This window comes from Suncus etruscus, chromosome 1, assembly GCF_024139225.1.
Source record: "Suncus etruscus isolate mSunEtr1 chromosome 1, mSunEtr1.pri.cur, whole genome shotgun sequence".
Classification (NCBI taxonomy): Eukaryota; Metazoa; Chordata; class Mammalia; order Eulipotyphla; family Soricidae; genus Suncus; species Suncus etruscus.
In genome coordinates, this window is record NC_064848.1 from 112,309,684 (window position 1) to 112,324,808 (window position 15,125).

Here is a 15,125-nt window from a genome sequence, read left to right on the forward strand (position 1 = left end):
AGGCAAACACCCTACCACTGTGCTACCATTCTGGCCCCTCTCTAAGGTATTTTATTACATTTATCACATTATTTATCCATCAAAAATAAAGAAATGATGAGCTAGTGTAATGTCTTAGAAAATACAAAGTTCACAGATTTGTCGTTCATAGGACTAACCCCAGATGCAACCATATAAACTTTTAGCAAATTAATTTTGCTGTTAAAGCTAACAGATGAAGACACTTTGTGAATGCACTAAAAATTCCAGTGAATGGGAAATGTGAGCTTGGAACATTCCCATACATTAGTCTGGGAAAACAGACTGGAAATTTTTCTAGTCATAACCTTTCTTAAATCATTTAAAAATATCAACGCATTTAAAATATAAGCATGAATACAAATTCTTTCTGTGAGGAAAATGAAGTATTTTTATACATTAGGCTGAATTTATACAGTCAGTCAGATATTTATGAATTGGTCTATATTTGCAACAACTAACCATCTGAGAAATAGCTCAATAATAGTGCCCACTAGACTGTTCCTGGAGGCCACCGGCAGGCTACAGGCATGTTTACCTGGGCTTACTGAAGTCTGAGAAGTACATCTCTGCCAAAAGGTGCCACTGGATGCCACCATTGTTGCTGTACTGAAGGAGGATGCCCTCCTCTCTGCTGTCGGGCTTGTTGCATGCAGTAGTCTCTCCACCTATCTGGATGTAGAACTGAACAAAGTCCACCCAAGAAGTATCGAGATCCCAGCTCACCAACTGTCTTTTTCCAGCCTTTCCAAAGGACAACAAAAAGAAAAACCAAACATATACAGATTTGATCAGCTAGAAGTTCTTTAGCATTTTCTTATTTTAGTTTCAATTCAGATGAGCATCCTAGAACAACATAAAGATGATTATGTCCCCAATTGTTATTGGGAAACTAATTATGCCACTTAAATTCTCTGCTCTAGTGATGGTAACCTTTCCTGGACACACCAATTAGTCTCTATGCCACGGTTTCCAGTATTTGGTTATTAGAACTTGCTTATGGGGCTGTTGCTGAAGCCAGAGTATTCAACCACCTTATAAATAAAGTAAAATGAAGTTTAATTAAAATATCCCAATATTTGCTTTGTAAATCACTTCCAGAAAGATTAATGGGCTGATCCTCCTGGATCTCTCATCTTTATTGTTTCTGGACATTATTACCATTCTGTCATCCACCCCCATCTTCTGCATAACCTTACCTGATGGTAAGACCTGCCCATTTCTGGGAGGGTCTTTGGTAGGTAACAGAAGGATTGCCTCAGGGGCAAAAAGGGGATGGACTGAAGGATTCAGCAAGAGAGATGGAGGGAGAGGAAGGAGCAGGAGGAGGAGAGGTTGGCAGGATGGAGGAATAGGAGACAAGTTTGAACGCAGGGCTACCTATGGAGTTTGCTTAAAAGGTTAGCCCAGGTGGCTAGGACCTTGAATAAAGCTGATGTCGCCTGAAACCTGATTGCTGTGAGACTTTTCCTCATGGCTTCTCTGAACCCTCAGACTTGCCAGCTGAAGGGGGTTGCAAATGCGTGGCCTGGGCCAGCAGAGAAAGGCCTCACCCTCCATCCATCTCACCATCATTCAGTCCCATCAGGACTGTTCTACAGCATACTGTCTTTTTTTTCTTTTTTTAAGTTTTTGGGCTACACACAGTGGCACTCTGGGGTTACTCCTGGCTCTGCGTTCAGAAACCGCTTCTGGACCATATGGGATGCTGGGGATAGAACCTGCATCCCTCCTGGTCAGCTGCATGCAACGCAAATACCCTACCTCTGCTACTACTCCAGCCCCTCTTTTATTTTATTTTCCTTATATTTCACAGATGAGTGAGACTGTTCTATGTTTATCCCTCTCCTTTAGACTCATTTCACTCAGCATTATAATCTCCATATCCATCCATGTATAGGCAAATGGAATATTTGTTAGAAAAAATGTTCCACACTTATTAAAGAAAACCAAAAAACTTGTTTCTAAAGCTTTTCTGTCTTTTAATTATCCCCTCCTCTCTTTTGCTCTATCTCTGAAAAAGAAACGAGGAGAGAATATTTGATATGTGTTTGCAATCTCTTTAATCTACTGGTTAAACTTTAATCCAGAAACTTTAAAGTGTGCCTGTATGCCACAGTTATATTGTGAGGTACTAAATACAAATTAACAAATTTTTGTCATCATTCCTGTTCCGTGTAAATGCTTATCTGATAGTAAGATGGAAAAGAGATTTCCTTCCCAGATTCTACTACTTCCAAATAATCTGCTCAAGCTAATTCATGAAATGCACTGGACTAGTCTTGGAAAATTCCCAAAGAGTTCAATTAGATGTAAGGAAGAGAAATGGGGATAGGATACACAGTATAGAAAAAAAAACACAACATTTATACTTATAATTTAAACCTTGTGCTAATCTACTAATTTAATTAAGAAAGGACTGCAGTTATTAGAAATCACAGGTAAACAACTTAAGGCCAATTAAAAGGGTACACTATTAGTGACAGATAGAAAGACTATTTTGAGATTCTAAAGTAGATGAGGGTGTCAGTGAAATGAGAACCTAAAATTGGGAGACATGAATTTAGTCTTGTTTATGTTCAATTTTTTAAATTTAAACACCGTGGTTACACAGATAAAGTTGTTCATGATTGAGTTACAGTCAGGGTATGTTCAATTTTTTAAGTATGCATTTAAGGAAATCCTAAAAAGAAAATGAATTTTAAAGGTGTTATAATCTCTTAAATTTTTTTTGTTGACTTGTTGAGCAATACCTCAATAATTATTGTACTTTGACCAACAATTTTTATGCTCAGGATCAATACAGAAAGGATAATTCTGAGAAGGAAAAAAAAACTACAGAATCTAGCTAGTTAATTACACTAGTAAACTTTTATGAAAATCTGGCAGGTGGAAATGTGCCAGATGCATAAGGACGAAAGGTGTGGAGAATCATAAAAATCCAATTATCACAATTAGCTGGATGGAATTATTGGTCTATTGTGAAATTCACAGAGCAGTGTTGTTTTACAGGAGACTGTGGTGTTCATTTTACACAGGTCATGAAAGAGTTTGTTTTGTGGGATATTAGCGGATAGTGGAAAGCATCCCACAAATGCTTAGTTTGGCACTGAAATTGTTTTTTTTTTTTTTTTTTTTTTGGCTTTTGGGCCACACCCGGTGACGCTCAGGGGTTACTCCTGGCTATGTGCTCAGAAGTCGCTCCTGGCTTGGGGGACCATATGGGACGCCGGGGGATCGAACCGCGGTCCGTCCTAGGCTAGCGCAGGTAAGGCAGGCACCTTACCTTTAGCGCCACCGCTCCTAGAGAAAAGAACAAATCATTTTCCATTGTTCAGAGACCTGAAATGCTGAACATTGTTTCAAAGAAAGAGAGAGAAAGAGAGTGAGACAGAGAGAGAAACAAAGAGAGAAATGACTCTTGCAAGTTTTTGTCAGAATTATAACATGTGCTTTGAAAATTTCCTTATTGAACTATGATCAATATATTTATGTGTATAAATATAGATACCTATATATATGCAATGAGTGTGCATACTGAAGTAATTAGTAAGTTCAAGTCAAGGTTTCTATACACATTTCTAGGGTGTAGGAAATGCTCTCTGAATTCCCCCTCAATATTCTACTTAAATAAGTTTACTCTAAGTTAAGTAGGGATATATTTTAGTTTAACTAATATAAAACAGTTTTAACAAGTAAAGCATATAAAATATTTTTATTGAGGTAACACTGATTGATAAGAATGATGAAGTTAAGATGTTTTAGGGGTACAATGTTACCATATCAACTGGTACCTACAAGCAAATTGCCAATATTCCTTCATAACTGTACACTTCCTTTACTTGTGGTCTTTATAATTTTATAATTTCTCTCTTTTTTTGGGTCACACCCAATATTCAGGGGTAACTTCTGTCTTTGCACTTAGGAATTACTCCTCATAGTACTCAGGAGACATGGAAAGCTGGAGATACAACCAGCTATGTGCAAAGCAAGTGCCTTACCCACTGTAATATCACTCCAGCTGTAGTATAATTTTATCCTGCTAATATTTTATCACATGCCACTTTAAGCCTTTCATTTAAAATCTTTAACTGAAATACCACTAGGAAAGCAATTTTATCATTTATTTGAAAAATATAATTTTTAAAAGTCTGTTTTTGGTTTTCAAGTTTCAATATTTATTTATTCATTTTTAAGCAACTAACTACTATGTGCTAATTATAATAAGCACAAAAACAGGAATCATGAAAACACATGTGAAAGTAGTTCACTGAAGTGTGGCAATGACTGTAATGCCAACTAGACCAGCTCTAGTTGTTTTGATTTCCATTTAGCCAAATGATCATTTATTAATTTTCCAATAACTTTAGTTTCAAGGGATATTTACTGTTATGTAAGTATCAACTGCAGGGCAAATCTTTCTGAGTCTAACAGCTTACCTAGAGCTTAGAGCTAAACTCAGTAAATAAGACTACACATTTTGCTGGGTTCTAAGATAATAAAATGTTTATATAAGTATATAAATGAAAGCAAGTCAAAGAAAGAAGAAAGAAGAGATCAGTGCAGCACTGATCTTCTGCACTGATCTCTTCTTTCTTCTTTCTTTGACTTGCTTTCATTTATATACTTATATAAACCACAGAACCACAACATAGAACCATAAACCATAGAACCACAACATTCCATGAAAGCAGCAGACCTGAAATATGTTGAAGCAAAGTGGGGACTGCCAAACTCATTTATATCTCTGTTAGGGGAGTAAGGTAAGCACATGACTTTGGCTATATCAAGCACAGAATACCAGGACACTGTGACTGGCCAGTCAGAAACCTTTCCCAGATTTTTCCATGGATTTTCTAGAATGCTCTGTGGCCATAATTCTACTCTGACAGCTGAACTGGAAACAGAGTTTACGTTCAAGGAGAAAGTCCTGTAGGTAGTCGAGTGTCTTGTTCCAGATATCCGTGGGCTCATTTTTAAAAAATTTGTTTCTTTTTTGAGGCCAGGTATCAAACACAGGGTTTCAAACATGTGAAGTATATGCCCTAGCAATGAACATCATCTGGTAATTTCTCATTTTCTCTAACTTTTCTCTCTTACTTAGAATCAAAAACAGATTTGACTAATGAAAGAAAGAAAAAAGCGAATATGTGATCCTCAGGTACTTTGATAAAAGAAATTAGGGAGATAGCTGAATTGGAAGGGGGAGAACATGGTTTGACTACTATCTTAAATGATTTTTACTTTTTAAAAGCTTATTTTTAAATAGTGGCAGTGCATATATATCTATGGAAACATTCAACTATACAAAATTTAAACTAAAAATATTTTTTCAGAATATATAAGTGTGATAGCTAACATAGACCTATTTCTATATTTATTCTTTCTTCTTTTGCGGGGGCATCCCAAGCAGTGTTCAGGGGAAGCTGAACCCCCTCCTGGAAATTCTCAACCAACTGGGCTATTCAAAGTGAGGGCCTGGGGACATAGTGCTGCCAGGATGTGGTGCTAGGATTGACCCGGTGCAATGGCAGTGGACTTGAGGCCTCTACGGCAACATTTGGTTCTGCTCAGGGGAATAAGTAGTTCATAGGAATTAAACTGGAGTGAATCACATGTAAGGCATGTACTTCAACACCTTACTATCCTTCTTGTTCCTGTATTTTATTTTTTCTCTACAGTAACTTAGTCAATATTCCCAACATCCCACTTTACAACTAAGAAGATGGAGATGCAGATGTTAAGGCTAACGGTACTTGTAAGATACAGAGTTTTGTAAACCAATATTGCTTCAAAATAAAAAGAGGCTTCTGGGAGGCATAACATTCCAAATTCAACACAATTTCATACAGTATCCATATTTATGTATGGATCTGCTTATTTTTGATTATCTCTATGATAATGATCAGAGACCTATCTCTATATCAGAGACCTTTAGTGTCAATGCATAGGGAATATTGTTACGTGAAATCCACCCCTGATTTTCAATCATTCTCTATCTTGTTTACTTGCTAATTCTTTGTTCTGCACCTGCATCAAAACAAAACCTGTACCTATTTTTGCATTTCCATAAATTAACTTGTCTTGGATTTCTGCCCAGATTCTGAAACCCATCAACCTCAGGTACATTACCAGCACCTGTGTACTTGTGATGCAACACAGAGTAGAATATTTTTGATTGTCTAAGAACTGATGTCTACTATCTTTGCTGAAAGGAAGCAGTGTTAAGCACTGTATATTTTAAAAAGGAAAGAAAGACCATTTCATATCTGTATTTCTGAGTTCTGACTGCTCTATCACTCAGTTACATATGGACACAGCACTGTCCCCAGTCACTTGCTGTAGCCATACCTTGCTGAAATACAGAGATGATCCAGAAGAGATGACTCCACACCCTTCTTCTGGCTTGACAATTTCTCCACCAATCACTTCTTGCCAGTCAGACTCCCAGCCATTCTGGTTCTCAAAATCTGACATGATGGTGGACGGAAGAGCAGCATCTGGATGGCATTCAGTACCCTGGTATCCCTGGTCACACCTTAGAATAAAAGAGGGCTCAGTACACAAGATCTAGACTCACCTTTGAAGGCTCCACTCATACAATCCACAATTCCTTTATCTCACTTTTATTTACTATGAAGGCAGTACAATAGAATTTTATGTCCAATATTATCTCTGTGTATGGTAGTACTAACCTTCACTGTATTTGCTAACTGCCCCCCCAATAAAATCCTTTCTTAAAAGAAATAGTACTATACCAAAAGAATCAAAGTCATTGAGGAATAATGAAGAAGGATATAAATATGTGCATGAATGTATGAGAAGGAGGAGTGGGATACTGGGAATTTTCTTGTATCCTTAAAAAGTCAATTGTATGAACCAGAAAGATAGTACAGAGATTAAGGTGTGCTGCCTTGCAAGCAGCTGACTGGGTTTGGTCACTGGTAAAAAATGGTCCCCTGAGCACCATCAAGGAGTAATACCTGAGCACAGAACCAAAAGTAATCCCTGAGTAGGATCAGGTATGGCCTAGAAACCAAGCAAAAAGAGTCACATGTTCATGTCTGCTAACCAACATGTGATTTTGGATATCTTTTATAGTTTCTTTTCTGATTAAATTACATCGCTTTTAGAGTCAAAATTTTAAGTATCTGGGTCTATTCCTATCTCATACTCATTAGTGATAATCACTATCTCACAGGCAACCTTGAGCTTCTGGCAAAGTTCTGTAGAACTATGTGTAGCAGCTGTTTGACTAATGCTTTAAGACCATCAGGGGAAGGGACGGGAAACAATAGCAGCACACTCTAAGTTCCCAAAGAGGACTGCAGGGTTAATTAATAAACTGGAATTTAAACACAGGAGTTCTCTTGAGGTTATATTTTAAAGATCAGATGTTCAACTTTTTAAACATGAAAAAAATCTCTTTTATATTTAAGAAAAGAACTGAAAAGAGAATTCCCCTTTGGCTATCTCATTATCTATCCACCAATCCCTGTCACTGATGGCAATGTGTATTTAGTAAACACACAATTCAGGAAGCAGAGAAGCAGAGATTCCATCCTGCCTTGTGTTATGTATACCTGCACACGCCGTGGTCACAGGAACCGTGGCCAGAGCACATGCTGGGGCACTGCTGCCCTATGTAAATGTTGTCCAAAGCCCACTCATCCTGAGCTGTGTAATAGCTCTGACTCCAGCGGAAGCGGGTGGCACTGGACCTGGAAGCAAAACATAATATTAAGAATATGTGTACCACATATGGCAGACACCAAAACACTGTAAGAGTTCAAAATCTTTTAGACACCTAACTTTCTAAAACCTGTATCAAGCTGCCAAGTTCTTTTTCATTTGAATTATCATGAAATTGAACAGTTCTACCTTTGAAGGAATGTTAAGAGAAATCTGCCTATATTGTACTGACCTCATCTTAATTGGGGCCACACCCAGTAGTTTGACTTGCTTTGTATGCCACCAACCTTGGTTAGAATTCCTGGCACCACATATGCCTGAGCACCAAAAGAGGCCAGAGTATAGAGGCACGAATGGTCTCTGAGCACTGCTATTGCAGTACAACCACCCTCAACCCAAAGAGATACATAACAGAGAAACAATTGAGATCTTGTTTCACATAAACTAGATATATCATTTGAAGATGATATTTTGAGAGCAATGTCAAAATTATTCCCATTTATTACCACAAAAATTTCTTTAAAAGCATTTGTTTTGTTTTGAGGGTAGGTCACACCCAGCAGCTCAGGGGTTACTCCTGGCTCTGTGCTCAGAAACCACGCCTGGCAGGCATATGGGACCACATGGGATGCCAGGATTCGAACCACCATCTGTTCTGGATTGGCTACTTGCAAGACAAATGCTCTACTGCTATGCTATCTCTCTGGCCTCTAAAAGCATATATTTTTAACCTCCATAACCTCTTTATTAGTTTTCTTTAAAATAAAAACCAAACCAAACCAAGAGGATTTGCAGAATTAGCATGCATGCTAACTTCCATTCACCAAATCTGACCTAAGCACACTATCTACAGCTACTCTTGATCTTAACAGCTCTGAATGATCCATTAAAGTCTATTGCATCAATTACCCACATATTAAATACTCCCTAAGTACATAGCAGACTGTTAAAATCTGGACTAAGCCTTTATTGTTTATTTTACCAATGATCTGTGGCTAATAGGTTGCATTTTCATTCCTAGTAGGATAATTCCAGGATTAACTGAGGAACATTCAGTAGACACAAGTTACTGCATTATGATCAGCATAGTACAGACAATGGGATAGATGTATCTTTGCTATGTTTTGCATTTATTGTTTTTTTGGGAGGGCCACATCTGTCTCTGCACTCGGGAATTACTCTTAGTGGTGCTTGGAGATGCTGGGGATTGACCCTGGGTCAGTTACATGCAAAGTGAAACCTTACCTGCTGTTCTATTGCTCCAGCCCCAAATTTATATTCCAGCAAACATTTATATTCGTAATTGAATATCTATTAAAATTTTGTATTTTATTTATTTTTTTTGTATACCACTCCTTGGGGTGCACTGGGCTTACTCTGGTCAGAGCCATTACAATTTTCCTAGCTCCACTATTTTTAGGACAGCCTACTATTTAAATAAATATGTTACTTATCACATATAGTCCTACAAAAATGAAGCCAGTCATGCACCAGCATTGTTAAATGGAGAATTTTAAGATTGATTATAATCTGGGACTATAGACTTATAGTACAGTGAGTAGGGCACTAGCCTTGAATTCGAATGATCTGGGTTTGATCTCTTGGCACCTTATATGCTCCATCCCCTGAGCCCATCAGGAGTGACTGCTAAGTGTCGAGTGTAAAACTTGGAGTAAACCTGAGCACTTCTGTTTGTGGCCCCCAAACCAAAATAAAACAAAAGACTGATTATAATCTGAGTCAAGTCTAGGGAACTGGATTTTTAGGTCATGAATTGTTTTTGAGACAAAAATTATTTTGGAGGCAGGCAGGGGTGGGGGTGGAGGGAAAGGGGGGACATTGGTAGCAGGAAATGTGCATTGGTGAAGGCATGGATGTTGGTCATTCATTGTAGGACTGAAATTCAACCATCAACAACTTTGTAACAGTGTATCTTAAAATGATTCAAGTAAAGAATTTATTTAAAAAATATTTTTTGTTTGTTTCAAGTAGTCTTTATGGAATAGAATAAAATAGGGGTACGAAAAAAGTCTTCTAAAAATCAATGAGAGGATGGACAGACAAGGAAAGGCCAGTAGGTTTCTGACTTTTGTGGGTAACAGTGAAGAATGTGCTAGGAATCAGGGGACTTGACCTCAGGACTCTGGCTCTGCAATTTATCAGCTATGTGACCTTTAGTGAGAAATTGAATCCTTCAGGGCTTTTAGTTCCTTACCTCTCAAGTAAAGGGATTGAACTAATTGATTGCTAAGATTCCTTCTAGCTCTCAAACTTAATGATTACTCTGGTTGTTTGTTGACTGAAGCAATAGTTTACTTTCTTCAGAGCTCTGGTTAGAAAAACTCATGGAATATGTTATTTTGGTAATTTGAGTAATGGGAGTTGGAGGTTTTCAGAAACTAGCCCTGGATTTCCTAGTTCTTATATTTTTACAGAGTAACATACACTTTATTTATTTATATTTTTTGCATTTCTTTTCTCTAATTTAATCCTGAGATACATCTAATGAACTCTTGAAAAAGGTTCCTGGGGTTTAATGTGTTGATGTTAATTAACAGAAAAAGAAACAAGAAGGGGTTGAATATTGGCTTTGTTTTAGTGAGAAAAAAAATGACTTGTGTGAGAGATCTCTATGGCTACAAAGGTGAGAAAGCAAGGTGTGATCTCGCTGATTTGCAGCTGAATCACTGTTAAATACAACTCTTAATACAAATATTCCTCTTTTTCTCTCTCCCCACTCTTCATTGTTCTTGGGTGGAGCAATTTCATGCAGTTTGCACTCAGTAATAAGTGGGATTACAACTATGTGGATCAAGAAGTTGACATGCATTTAAAAATCCAGGTTCTCTAGTCCCCAAAGTAAGAAAACAGTTTTTCTCTATTTGATTTCTTTCCCCATATAAACTTTGAGGCTGAAAGAAAATAACATTGAGTCAGCTCTTGATAGCTAAGTAATCTGAGGAATCAAGGCAAATGAAGGTTGACTAAATTGTATTTTCCACCTTCAGAGTTACTGTAATCACTTTTACCCAATTATTCTGAAACTTCTCCAGTCATTAGGTGTTGATTTGTTTATGAAGTCACTAACTGACAGCTGTTTGGGTCTCATTAGACCCTGTTCTTATGTAAATGTCTTTCATAAAAACAAGATTAATTTTCATTGGGTAACAAATGTTCAGTTCATAACAATATAATTTCTCTGATCAGGTGTGTATAGACTCCATATTTCCATTTTTCAGCACATTTCTTTTAAGTGAAAAGACCTTTGATAATCCCAGGACCACATTTGCTTGTATGTGTTCAATTTATATTTACATACACTTGAATGAAAACAGCAGAACAAAGTTGTGCCAAATGGAATACTATTTCAAATTAAACAACATTCCCAATTTCCCAATCTTTGAGAAAAGCATACTATTGGCAAAAGTTTGAAAGGAATATAATAAATTAAGTTATGATGAATGCTAATACAAGTACTTTATCTTCACCACTAAGATTTTAAGCATTATAGAACCCAAAACAATTGCAGCACCCAGCTGACAACTGTTTTTAAAGTAGAGTTTAGATTAAGTATTACTCAGCAGAAATGTAAAAATAAATATCCCAGTAGGTTTTTTTTTTTTTTTTTTTTGGCTGCACCCAGCAACGCTCAGGGGTTACTCCTATGCTCAGAATCACTCCTGACAGGCTTGGGGACCATATTGGATGCTGAAAATTGAACCCAGGTCAGTGCATGCAAGGCAAATACCCTACCCATGTGCTATTGCTTTGGCCCAGGTTGTTTGTGTTTTGAAAAAATATTTTGACTTTCTTTACCAAGAGCTTTGAAGAAATTTCGAAAAGCAGAATTAAATTATTTACATAGGGGGCCAGAGAAATAGCATGGAGTAGGGCGTTTGCCTTGCATGCAGAAGATGGGTGGTTCGAATCCTGGCATCCCATATGGTCCCCAGAACCTATCAGGAGTGATTTCTGAGCATAGAACCAGGAGTAACTCCTGAGCACTGCCAGGTGTGACCCAAAAACAAAAAAACAAAAATTTATTTACATAGATGTACTTAAAGGCAAATGGTCAGAGGGATAATCAAATATACTTTTTCTGTTTGTAAGAAGAGATACTGTTCAATAAACATTTCTTTAAGTTTCTTTAGTTTTTAAAGTTTTGGGGCCTCACCCAGAGACACTCAGGGGGCTACTTCTGGCTATGTGCTCTGAAATTGCTCCTGGCTGGGGGGACCATATGGAACGTTGGGGATTGAACCGAGGTCCATCCTGGGTCAACCACATGCAAGGCAAACACCCTACCACTGTGCTAATGTTCCGGCCCTGAGTTTCTTTAGTTTTTAATGGGATACATGGAATTAAAATTCTCTTTAACTCCACAAATTTAATAAACATCCTAACAATGTTGCAGACATTAGGCCTGAACTAAGAAGTTTAAGGATCATTATCTTTCCTCTTAAATATCTATATCATCTATCTGATGAGAATTGACTTTTCATGAGTATAGTTAAATGTCCAAATTGTGCTTCTCCTTCATGCCAAGAAATAACAATACTAAATAAATCTGAGTACAAAATAACACAAATTTTTTCTAATAAAGATAATACTTTTTACATACCTCCTAAACTGCATGATATAAAATGGACAATTTATTTTTTTTTTTTTTTTTTTTTTTTTTTTTGGTTTTTGGGCCACACCTGTGACACTCAGGGTTACTCCTGGCTATGCGCTCAGAAGTCGCTCCTGGCTTGGGGGACCATATGGGACGCCGGGGGATCGAACCGCGGTCCGTCTCCTAAGCTAGCGCAGGCAAGGCAGGCACCTTACCTCCAGCGCCACCGCCCGGCCCCAAAATGGACAATTTAAAGTGAATCAAGATTTTGAAATTGTACCTCACATGTCAACAAATAAACAATTTAAAAAATAGTGAGAATAATGAACTTAATGGTGAAATGGTGAAAAATAAACCACAGTAGCTTTGATTCCAGAATGAAGAACATCCAATTGTTTAGTGGTTTTTTTGTTTTTTTTTTGGTAATCTTTATAGACCTGCTTGGCATATCATTGAAATTAAAAAAACTCTTCATTATATTCTCAGCAGTAGATATAAAAAAGTAGGTTGCTAGAGAAAGTAGAAACTTGTTATACAAAGAATTAACAGAGTATCCAGGAAATGGCTCACAGTTGGATATAAAAGAATCTGTGAAAATCAAATTTTAAGCATTTCATTCCAACTGACATAATGATGAATCCATAAAAACAATCAAGGAAGTATTCTTACATAATGAAATAATCCAGTTTTTAACCAAATGAGGTATACTTGTAATTCTAGAAAATATAACCAATTGATTTTGTGTTAAGCCTAACTTTTATATAAAATAATCTGAAAAAAGATTTATTTAATGATTTTCCTTTTACAAAAAATTTCTGGAAAGGCAGTTACAACAAGAAAAATTTAATTGTTTCACTGATGTTTTTTCTACTATATCACAGATCTTATCACTCCAGAACTGGAGAGGCCTTTAATAATCTAATAAAACCTTCTCATTATACTCATAAGAAAGATGGCATAACAAAGCTGTTAATGGTTAAAATCATTTGTTTAATCACTGGCAGATATAAATTAAGAATACAAGATTTAATTTTTAAACTAAAGATACATCTTTGGCCAATTTAACCTCTGCTTGTATTTTAAACTAGTGTTTCTGTTTCTCATTTTTTTTTCCTACTGTGGTCCCTGTCCAACTTTATTTCTTTCCTGTGCCCACCAAGACTCATCTTACTGGTTGGTCCACTAATCTCATCTGTGGACCCCCATTTATGCAATTTTCATATGTTCCCTTGGATATTCTACGAGGTTCATATTGGCACCTTGGATAAGAAATCATGCTTTAAATAGTAGTACTCATAGTACTGAACTCTTTAGCCTAAACTTCTAAGTTTTTCATTGGGGGAGTGGGGACCACAGCTGGCTCTTTGCTCAGAGATCACTCCTGGCAGTTCATAGGGCACCATATGTCATACTGAGGATTGAAACTGAGTCAGAGGCAAGATGCAAGGCAAATGCCTTATCCCTGTACTATCTCTCTGGCTTCCTAAATTTCTGATTTTTAAATCTAATGGACTAAAGACCAATGGCCATACTTGGCAGTACTCAGAGCTTACTCCTAGCTCTAGGCTCAGGGAATCACCCCTAGTGAGATGTAGGGGAACTTCTGCTTGAATAGATAAGTGTATCAAACCATATTACAGAAAAAGAATCATAATTTTCCATCTAGACCCATAACCCTGAATCCTTTTTATCTTAGTCAGCAGTAACCATTTAACCTGTTTCCTCATTCCATAATTTAGAAACATTTTCTTCCTCCCTTTATATTTTACCACAATTCCCTCTGATTTATCACAAAGTCGAGTCTAACTAAAATATATTTCAAAGCTGTACCATGTCTGTTTTAATCACACTGCAAGCATTTATTTACAAAGTCCTTTGGTCTGTAACCACTTTACTGGCTTACCACTTCTCTCTTTCTTCTACAATCTAACCCTCAAGCATTGCTCATAATATCAGATGTTTAACTTTTTCCCTAGTTTCTGACACTCCTGCTTCCTGTAAGTTGATATTTTTTATTGCTACAGATATAACGTGAATAGAAAAAAAAAGGAGTATACACCAAGCTTCTGAAATAGAAAACAATTACCTTTACAATCCAGAATGTCTTGATAATGTGGTGTGTGTGTGTGTGTGTGTGTGTATGTGTGTGTGTGTGCGTGCGTGTGCGCGCGCACGCGCGTGCATGCGTATGCTTAGATTCTTGTATTGTTCTGTTTGGTGTGTTAAACCTAAGAGTGACCAGTCATTTGAATTCTAACATAAAATAAACAACTTAAGAAATAGGTAAAGGGGCCGGAGCAGTGACGCAAGTGGTAGGGCATTTGCCTTGCACACACTAACCTATGACGGACCATAGTTTGATCCTCCGGCATCCCATATGGTCCTCTGAGCCAGGAGCGATTTCTAAATGCATAGCTAGGAGTAACCTCTGAGCGTCACTGGGTGTGCCCCCCCCCCAAAAAAAAAGAAATAGCAGGTATGGGTTAGAAAACAATAAATTTGGGGCCCGGAGAGATAGCACACAGTGGCGTTTGCCTTGCAAGCAGCCGATCCAGGACCAAAGGTGGTTGGTTCGAATCCCGGTGTCCCATATGGTCCCCCGTGCCTGCCAGGAGCTATTTCTGAGCAGACAGCCAGGAGTGACCCCTGAGCACCGCCGGGTGTGGCCCAAAACCAAAACCAAAAAAAAAAAAAATAAGAAAACAATAAATTTTCTTTCACTCTGATATTTCATGTTTTTTTTTTGGTTTTGTTTTGTTTTGTTTTTTACCCACACCCAGTGTTTTTGGGAGCTATTCCA

At 37.4% G+C, this 15,125-nt stretch overlaps 1 protein-coding gene across 1 annotated transcript in view; it reads right to left on the bottom strand.

The window, feature by feature from the left end:
* RELN (reelin) overlaps positions 1–15,125 on the bottom strand; it is a 548,597-nt gene that overhangs the window by 139,189 nt on the left and 394,283 nt on the right. Inside the window, exons 23-25 of the mRNA XM_049783824.1 lie at positions 7,602–7,739; positions 6,370–6,556; positions 557–762 (exon numbers count right to left, since the gene is read on the bottom strand). Coding sequence (XP_049639781.1) covers positions 557–762; positions 6,370–6,556; positions 7,602–7,739 — 531 coding nt within the window. The remainder of the gene's footprint in view (positions 1–556; positions 763–6,369; positions 6,557–7,601; positions 7,740–15,125) is intronic.